This window comes from Anopheles nili, chromosome 3, assembly GCF_943737925.1.
Source record: "Anopheles nili chromosome 3, idAnoNiliSN_F5_01, whole genome shotgun sequence".
Lineage (NCBI taxonomy): Eukaryota > Metazoa > Arthropoda > Insecta > Diptera > Culicidae > Anopheles > Anopheles nili.
In genome coordinates, this window is record NC_071292.1 from 38,798,629 (window position 1) to 38,809,051 (window position 10,423).

Sequence of the window (10,423 nt, forward strand, 5' to 3'; positions counted from 1 at the left end):
ACGCTGTTGATCAATTAGAAGTCATATGTATCGCAAATAATATTTCATTTCATTTCAGCACTAACATTAAAAATAATTTATCCACACACATACACACACACACACACACATATATATATATATATATATATATATATATATATATATATATATATATATATATATATATATATATATATATATATATATATATATATATATATATATATATATATATATATATATATATATATATATATATATATATATATATATATATATATATATATATAATATTCATATATATAACGTCAATTACTTATTTACAACGCATCTATTATTCTTGCAACAAGTATTTTGTTATAAAATCTTTTCTTCATTTTTAGTACATTATTGCCTTATATCGCGAAACTCCCCTGCCTTTATTTGTCAATATTTTCAATGTGAATAGGAATACCAGAGTTTCGTTACAACAGTGCATTACAATTTTCATCTGTTTATTCCCGTGAGTTAAAATTTTCAGGTTAATTTTAAAGTACTTTACTACCGTTTTTGCTTGCTACAGCTATCGGCAATAAACTGAAATGTTCGGGCGGGGTGTTAAATTTGTTGCTCTGCGTATCTTTAGATGCATGTGCGTATCTGCACCTAGATGCAGGTCTCCCTTGGGATATCTAGTTGTAACTTGGGATGGATTTTTACCTAGTTTCCGTATTTGATCGACTTTTGCAAGTTTTCATGGGTGCGGGCTATACCTCAGATACAATCATCTGTTAAAACTCATCGCGCTGCTGCCAATATGTATTAACACAATGTTAAAAATGTTGTCAGGGTTAGGGGCTTTAAACCCGGCGCTGTTGCTGACAACTGCAAACTGCTGAATAATCGTAAATATGCATTAGTATTTAGTCTTTTGGGAGGACCCATACTGGGTCTTTCCCAAATCCTGCTCGCATTCTGTGCAGGTTTTCAGCTGGTCTTCACGGGAGCCGATTTACTACGGCGAGTGGCTGTTTCCGAGCTACACGTGACACCAAGTTGCTTATACTGCGGAGCAGTCTTTCGTTATGTTCGGGCACCCCTGACAAACGCAAATAACATCATTAGTACTAGGGATAGATTTTGATGGATACTGCTGCATCGATAGGAGAGCTTTGTCCTAGGCAAAAGTCTTCGACATCTGCACTAATTGTCAAGCTCGACAGCGCACTGATGTTTGTAGAGTGAGTTCAGTGCAGGATGCTCATCATCAGTCGTAAGATTGGTGCGACAGCCAATGTAACTCCACAGATTGCTTCATCGTTTCCGAAAATAAAGTCAAGTTGACGACGTGAAACGTGAACATTTGTCGTGGATTCCATCACAGAATAAATTTGGTTTTGAAGATTCCAACTGATGAAGCGGAGATTGAAATCACCAAACAACAGTAGTTTGTCATTGGGCTTCAATGCGAACTTTACAGTCTGAATGCTGTTCAGTAAAGTATAGAGAGTGAAAGTGTTAATAGTGTAATCTGGCGGTAGATAGTTTGAACCAACGTACAATATTGCGCTTCGGAGTTTGATACGCACCCATTTAAGCTCCAAAGACATGTTATCGTGGAGTAGTTGGAAGCAGTCGAGGACATTGTTACATGTAATCAGGATACCATCTCCACGAGACAAATGGTCGCATGCAAGCGATCACAGCATTGTATACTATAATTGCACAATTCACTGTACATGTAGTATGTTCCGTTTCTAGATCTCCTCGATAAGGTGCATCAATGCGGAGCATTGCTGGCACCAACTTGTAGCACTCCGCCGTAGTTCAAAGCTGTATTGTTGCTCTTTATCTGTCTGATGGCGCTGGCTACTTCATGTTACTTGAGCAATGAAACTATATCTTTCCAGGGTCTTCAAGCTCAAGGTAGCATCAGTTTGTGTAAGAAGGGAACAGGCAAATAATTAGTTGAATACTAGCATTTTACGGAAAGAGTAACGTAAGAAGGAATTCGGCCATTGGTAAAATTAAAGGAAGAGTTCAAATGAATGCACGTTATTCGAGTTTAGATCTGACTAGTGAAAATGTGAATTGAGATATGTTCTTTGTGACTAGTGCAAGTGCTTTGAGATAAAGATCCATGAAGTATGACAACAAACGTTTGACCATTTGAAAATTTTGCAAACACTTTGAATAAATGTACTCATTGAACGTTATTCTCTAGTTGAGCTATACCCCAATACCTCGCTCTTTGTCAAGAAGCTAAAAAAGGACAGTATGTTTGAAAGGACAGAGCGGGAAAGAATGTTCAAAGGGAACCAGCAAGGGAAGAGATAGATTTGAATATTTTTATGTTATCACCAGCACAAAAACAATTAGGAAAAACGGAGAGCCAATGTCATTTAAATCAATAAGGGACGCAAACAGCCCGACAGGAAACAGCAAGCAGCTGTGAACATTAATTGAAAGATTAGGCTTGGCAGACATAGATGGGAAAAGATTAGAGAAATTTATGTAAAATTTGACTCGGTAAGTTCGATGAGGTATGACGTTGAGATGAGATTTGATTTTTGCCATTTCACAAAGAGACAAGCTGCCTATTCTATATTAAGGCTTATGACTCTAGATAGTCGAGCCTACAAAGTAGTGATTAACCTTTAAGTATATTAGAGGTTAGCCTTTATAGATATTCAAATGTAAAAGACTACATTTTTCTTTGTAAAAGAAGAAGACAAAGATTTCAGCTAATTAACAAAAGACAAATTGAAACCTAAATTACTAAGCTAAAACAAGAGAAGAGTGTGAGATATTTGATTAAAAACAACTTCAAAATCAGTATACACAATTTCGACCTAACCCCTTAATGACACATGACTGGAGAAAGTGAAACACGTAAAATATAGATGATTATATGATGCAGATCATTTGAAAAAAAAACATCTAGCAAGCTAGCAAAAAATTATCCTGGCTAGACTTGCGTATGTGACCGAGTAGCTGCTCTTCGAATTCGTACTTGGTCTAGAGGATTTCAGCATGAAAAAGTCCATGCCTCACATGCGTGCCTATCTGTTACATTTGTTATCAGAGCCGCAAAAGCTGCCACTATAATTTAAATTTTCGCCTCTTTTATCTTCAACCCGAGGTTTTCTGCCCCTGCTCAATCCATTTGTATGCTTCTTATAGATAGGAACCAATATAGAAACCAATGATGTCTATGGCATCAGCGTGTGTCCTGATTGACTTGTAGAAAATGGTTCCCGAAGTTTCCACTGCAGATTCTCGGATGGTTCTGTTACGGTACGAACTAGATTGAAAAGGAGACAGGTAAGTCCATCTCCTTGATGGCATACACGCTATACTATCGCATGCGGTTTTTAAGCCTATGAAGAGATGGAAGAACTCTAGCTGTTGTATCGTCATTTTTTTGCAAGATCAGCTGCATGGGGAAAATCTGTGCATCCTTGGAATCTTCTCCATCTATCTCTATCTCTTCTTCATCTGATACTTTTTGTATCAGATGAGCTAAAGGTTATTCTCTGTGCTCTGTGTAGCTTTCTTGAATATGAGATAGATGATGCCGAGATTCCATTCGCAAGACACAGGTTCGATGTTCAATACCTCAATAACAAATTGATGGACTTCTTGTTGCACCTGTATTCTTGATTAGCCTGTATTCCGTTGGTTTCTGGTGCTTTATTTTCTAAATTTAAAACTTAATTATTTCATAACACTATAATTGCTTAACTTAACAAAAATTTTAATTAGAATATTATATATTGTATTAATTAATTGTACGCAATAGTTTATCAACAAATAACGTATGGTTTTTAGTATTACATTCTATACTGGTTTAAAAATCGTGTAGGTTTATTTCGTTATGATTTTTGTCATTTAGCAAATCTTCAATCCCCTACTATGGAACAAAACCTCAATTTTTTATATGTTATTATTATCGTTATTTTTTAGCTTTTATCTGCTGATACTTTTTAGTGTGATTTGATTTTGTTTGCCTTGATATTGTTGCCTCACACTGCATTGATAATTTTATTTGCAAACAAGGATAAATATTAACGTTTATGTGTAAATCATGTGTGAGTTTGTTCAAGCCCAATTGTAATCACTTCTGTTAGTGTGGTTGTTTACACATGACATTGATTTTATCAACATGCTTCTAAGATAAGAACAAAAATTATGTTGAAATGCTTACGCTTGCATGTCCAGCCAGGACGTCCGTGCTGGGCGTATTTGTCCATGGTAAGCAGGAAATATTCCACTTTGTATATAGTGTTTGTATTATTAGCGTTATCTTGTTGTTTCGCCCTTAGGAATCAAAAACTGCTCATATAAATATTATCATATGTGATTGTTCGTTCTGATCGATTACATTTTTATATGGAGCGCAATGAAATATGTAATAATGCATACCAAGTACCTGTTCGCTGGACTCGAACTTTGGACGCTAACGTCTATGGTAAATGTAATAAATACATCGATGATTAAAAATACACTTTTTTTATCAAATTGTCATATTTTGTCTATTTTCAGATTATAATCCATACAAAAAGCTTCGTAAGCAATAGAATATGTTGATTGAAATTCATGTCAACATATTCCTTCATTCATTCATTTAGAAGCACATGTAAATGATATCATGAAATGATATCTAAATTAAAAAAAATCAATTGTGAGCAATATAAGTATAAATGCAGTGTATGCAAAAGTATAAATGCAGTTTATTTAAATTTTATCCCTTAATGTTTCGAATACAAATTATTGTTTTATTTTTTATCGTTACTTATATTTATTGACTCTTACTCTGCTGATATAACATTATGAGTTGCATCGGGATTTGCAGCTTATTCTTCATTTCTCCTGTTGTTACAAATATGAATTACAGATTAGTTAGTGTTATTCCTTTTTTCTTTTTGTTCTAAGACTCCTTAAAACGATGTTCCAAGGACAATTTGTTTTAGCTCTTATTTGTATATTTTTTGTAACAATAAGTCTCTAACTAAATTTCTTCTGGGTAGGCTCTTTTTTTTCTCCGCTTTGTTTTGTAATGACATTGAAGATTTGCTAACTGACAAAAATTCTTGTTCTAACCAGTTTGGCTATCTATTTATAACTTAAGAATCTGTTTATGGTATTTTTTAATTGTACAAAAGCCATATCAATTTAATATTCCAACTATAGTACTTTCAGAAATTGCTTGCTGAAGAATCAAGCATGAGAATTTTTAAATATGTTTTTTATCATGCAAGTATAAAGATATTCTAGTTAACTATTTTTTAATATTTTGTCTTTTTTATAATAAAAAAAAATTAAAAAATTAAAAAAAATCAATTTCAAAAATTAAAAAAATACTACAACTACTAATTTCAAAAATAACCGTTATAAAGCCAAGACTAGCCACGTGATTTTTCGGGGTACGCAAAACTCAAGTGTACATGCAATGAAATAGAAGTAAGTTGTAAACATAGCTCCATTTTTTAATGTTTACAATCGATTTCAAATAAAATTGATTATTGATATCATCGCAATTAGTTTTTCGCTAGTTTCGCTACTAGTTGCTAACTCTAAAATCACGCATAGTTTGTTAACAATGTTGTGGACAAAAAGGTGGAATAAGTGGTTTCGTCTGAGCTTAATATATACTCTCGTCGCGAGGACCACAAAGTTTAGTTTTATCACTTTTTGCAATGTTCTCATCGCAAAACTTTCTGTTTTTTTCTTTCTCACCCTCGTGCCTGTTTTTGTTTTTACAACTACTACTTAACTTCGACATATTGTTTCGTTTTTTCAGACATTGGCGAAAGCATAGTATGATTAACAACACATTGTATTAGAGAAAAGGACATACGCATATGTAGTATTCATGAGTATTGATTTCATTTACTAAAATAGATGTAAATATCTCGGAATTAAACACTCGCACCTAGGGAAAGGAATAATTTAAAAACTCTGACAGTCTGCCAAAAGATGATACGTAGTTGACTATTGAACAAGCGTTCTCCAAGTTCTCCGAGGCGAGAAAGATGGTCAATGACCAGAACAATCAGATTTAGAAAAGCCTAGATCATGATTGATGTTTGAGATCGCAAGTAACGAATGGTATGGGGATTTCAAATCCAGCGGTTTGGAAAACCAGCGCTTGATTACAAACTCGTATCTTACCAGGTGTGCACATGATTTATCGAAATGAAATATGTCAATTATACTGTTTTTGTTTTGCCTTTTTATTATTTACTTTTGCGATCAGTAATTTGATATGGATATCTTCTGTCCACCTACGATGATTTAACAAACTTATAATTAATGTTTATAAATACAAAAACTTTGTTCGCATTTGGATTAGGCGGAGCCTAATTCTAAAAACGGAGGTATTTTTTATTAAAGTCATAGGACATAGATAGGTCGTTAAATTTTTTTATCATAACTGTTATAGGATCATTTGAGGCATAATTTGTGTGGATAAAATTCGGCTTGAGCAATGTGCGTTCAGGAGGGGGTCTGTCTCGGAATATTGAAACTAATTCTGGACTCGAACAATGGACAATACTCAAGTCGTTGATGTTATTTACCAAGCCGCGGGCAATAAAGAGCGCCTGTGCATTTTTCCGCCTGTCTGCAAGTGAATCTAGTCCTAGTAAAAGTCGGCGAGATAGGTACAGTGGTAATGTGTTGGGCCATGGGAGTTTACGCAGACCAAAACGAGAGAATTTATGCTTTAGAATGTTTGTGAAGTACATCATTTATCACATTTATCATCGCCATTTTTTGGCTATTGTTAAATTTTATTTACCATTCAAATAGATTTTATATCCATAGTTATAAAACATTAGTTTCCGAAGTTACCCATTCTTCTGCTCTTTCGTATAAAAAAAATTGTGGACTTATATCGTCAACAATTGTGTTACATCGACAAGACACTAAAATCGCTACTAGACTTTTACATTTAATCTTTTACTAGCTCTTTTATGGTCAAAAATTTCTCCGAAAAATTTTGTCTTTCATCGATATCCTCGCATTTTTAACGGTACATAATCTGTGCGGGCCCTGTCAACGGAAAAAGAAAATCGTTATTAAAAATGACACGTAGTCCTAAACTCTTGAATATAAACCATCTTGTGTGCTTCTAAACAACCTGTAAGAAATGCGACGATTGTACACACACATGCGCACAAAGCTGACACACAACTCTACGTGTTTACGAATTCCCAATTATGTATTCGTGGATGGGAATGTTTATTCATTCTTCGTGTGCGTTTATGCGTCATCATGAAAAAAATAATAAACATAACTTCCCGGCCGGTCCATTGAAATTTGAAGAAAACAACGAACACTACGCATTTTCATCGATGAGTCATTCGCGTGTAAGAGTGTGTAGATGGTTTTGTGGTAAGCACGCTTTATGCCATTTACCCTCTAGATATCGCTTGTAGAAGAAGTATTTATTTCCAGTCCCAAAATAACCTTCGATCCGTTTGCAGTGTGCGCTTTACACAGATTCAGTACGCATTTCAACACGCTATCAGTACTGTTACTTGCAGTTAGTGTTCAATCGATTCATCCACCCCCCGAGATAACAAACCAATTGGTTAACAGTATGGCAGAGAACACCGTCAGCTCACAATTTGTTCAACAGTCGAATAAATTCGCAATCAGCCTCTATCAAGTGAGTCCAAACCGTTAATCTCTTGCTACACATTCAGCTGCATTGCGAATATATTCATCGTTCGTTCCAGTTGGTAAGTGCGGCGAATCCCGAAGGAAATGTCGTTATTTCGCCGTTCTCGATTGGAGCGTGTCTCTCGTTGGCCGCAATGGGCGCAGGAGGACCTACGGCTGATGAAATGTTCTCCGCCCTACAATTCGATTCATCTAAAGAACGACAAACGGTGGCAGATAACTTCCGTGCCCTTACTAGTCGCCTAATGTCCGATAACACGCTTACCGTGGCCAACAAAATCTACGTTATGAAAAATTACGCCGTCAAAGGATCGTTCAATGCGGTCGCCTCCGAAAGCTTCCGTTCGGAGGCGGAAGAAGTCGACTTCGGTCAGAACGTGGCGGCCGCGAAAACTATTAACGGCTGGGTGGAGCAAAAAACGCAAAATAAAATCAAAGACCTCATTTCTCCGGACGCGTTAGACGAGCTGTCGCGTATTGTGCTGGTGAATGCGGTGCATTTCAAGGGTACTTGGACGTACCAGTTCGACGCGAGCCTAACGCGTCCGTTCCCGTTTTGGCTGAACGAAACCGAGTCGCGCGATGTTCCGATGATGAACATCAAGAAGCATTTCGCGTACAACAATTTCGAAGAGGATGGCTTCTCGGCCTTGGAGCTGACGTACAGTGGAAGTGATATGACGATGTTGATATTGCTACCCAATGAGCGCACGGGGCTTGCAGCACTGGAGGCGAAATTGCCCAACCTCAACCTTTCCGAACTGACCACAAAAATGCATAAGCAGGAAGTCGAAGTATTCTTGCCCAAGTTCAAAATTGATTTCTCTCGTGAACTGAACGAAGATTTGAAGAAAGTAAGCGGTCGAATCGTATGATGTCCGTTTGTGCCTGTAGTGCTCATGCTTTATTTTCTTCTTTTCGCAGCTCGGAATGGAGAGGATGTTCAGTGACGCAGCCGAATTTCCCGATCTGTTGGAGCAAAACGAACCACTGAAGGTTTCTAAAGTAGTTCACAAGGCATTCATCGAAGTAAATGAGGAAGGCACCGAAGCAGCCGCTGCGACTGGTAAGCATTCGTTTTTTAAAGCTTTCCTTCCTGTTTTTTTGTTACTCACTACCTCATTAGTTTATCGCGGCACCTTTCTGCGCGACTAGATCAAAAGGCAATTTTTTATTCTACCTTTCTCTCGGTGTTCCTTTTTGTAGCGGCCGCTGTGCGTGTCAAGCGAGCCCTCGTTCAACGGCTCCAAGTGCACGTCGATCATCCGTTCTTGTGCCTTTTGCTGAAGAGCACTCCGCGCCAAGTGGCTTTCATTGGCCGATTTATTAAACCCGATCAATCCATCGCTACTCGAGCGAACAGGGACGAATTATAGACAGTGTAGTGTGCGAACGTGTTCTTCGTTATCAGCTAACAGTTCTACGTTTCTGCTGTTAACACTGTTGAATTGATACGACCTATTTATCATTTACACATGATAACATTTTTGTCCCCTCAAGCATCGCTACACCACCTTTTCGAAACTACCTATTGATGTATGTGTGAGTTTCCTAATCTTCTCGGTCACCTTTATTCTGTTACGCCAAAACAGTATCGCAAAGTAGCGGACTTTTCGTCAGCGCTACCCTTCCTTTAGACTCGCGTTTTTTATCGATTTATTTTTTGTTTGCTCTCTCTTCTTTCCAACATTACCTCACGCCTCCCGATGATACATCCTGGTCGGACATTCGGTAATAGGCATGATCATGATGATGCGCTGCATGCCGATGCATCCGTACTTCACGGTTGACCATCCGTTCCTTTACATGCTGAGACACCAGCACCATGTCTACTTTATCGGGCGCATGATGAAGATGGAAAACTAGAACAGCATGTCGAATTTTCTTCTGTACAACAGATAGTAACATGGGATGAATCTACATGTGAGAAATTTAGCAGTATTAACTAAAAACTCGCATGAAAAAAATAAATAAAGTGCGTTTTTATGCACCTCAATCTGTTGCACAATTTTTGACATTTTGTCTTACCTTTGTTTGAGAGGTTGCGGTTTGCTTTTAGTTTCTCATTCGTTCCTCATGGGTTAAGTGCTTACTAATATTTCTACCACACTTTTTATTAGATCATTCGTTTCGGTTCAAAGGTTTGACGATTTAAAATTATTCTACTAATCTGCGGAAAGCTTGAAGCTTTTCTCGATTTCGTAAGACTTTCAAAATCCCTACTGCATTTCGGTTGCGATTTCATCATGGTCACCGACCTGTTGCATATACACGTCAGTATGTTTCAGGCTTAGTTATTATCTTTAAACCCTGTAATAAATCTCCGATTTAAAATCGTAGCATTTGATACTAATCCTAGTACAAAGTACCGTGTTTGAGTCATATATTCATTTCTAGACTCAATCGGTATCAATAATCTTATAGCCTTCATTTATCGCATGTTCATGATGTTGATGTACTTTACGGTTGACCATCTCTCAACATGTCTACTTGTGATGAAGATGGAAAACTAGAACAGCATGTTAAATTTTCTGCCGTGTGATAGTTAGTACCGTTAGTACACGTGGAGAATCTATAATCTTTTGTAATTTTATTTAAATCCAATATTTTTTAAAAAATCCTATGAAAAAGATAAATAAAGTACGTTAATGACTTTTTGTCTTGCCTTTAGTGGTAGTGGTTTGCTTTTAGTTTCTCATTCGCTCCTCATGAATTAAGCTCTTACTAGAATGTCTGCCACATTTTCGTCGGTACGTTCCAGACTTAGTTATTA

General features: G+C 36.7%; 1 protein-coding gene across 1 annotated transcript; it reads left to right on the plus strand.

Moving 5' to 3' along the window:
• Positions 1 to 7,349: 7,349 nt before the first annotated feature.
• Positions 7,350 to 9,652, plus strand: LOC128725195 (leukocyte elastase inhibitor-like). The gene is made up of 5 exons (XM_053818918.1): positions 7,350 to 7,359; positions 7,452 to 7,636; positions 7,707 to 8,504; positions 8,575 to 8,716; positions 9,389 to 9,652. Exons 2-5 carry the CDS (start codon positions 7,568 to 7,570, stop codon positions 9,514 to 9,516), a joined length of 1,137 nt encoding a protein of 378 aa, XP_053674893.1. The 5' UTR covers positions 7,350 to 7,359; positions 7,452 to 7,567; the 3' UTR covers positions 9,517 to 9,652.
• Positions 9,653 to 10,423: the final 771 nt, after the last annotated feature.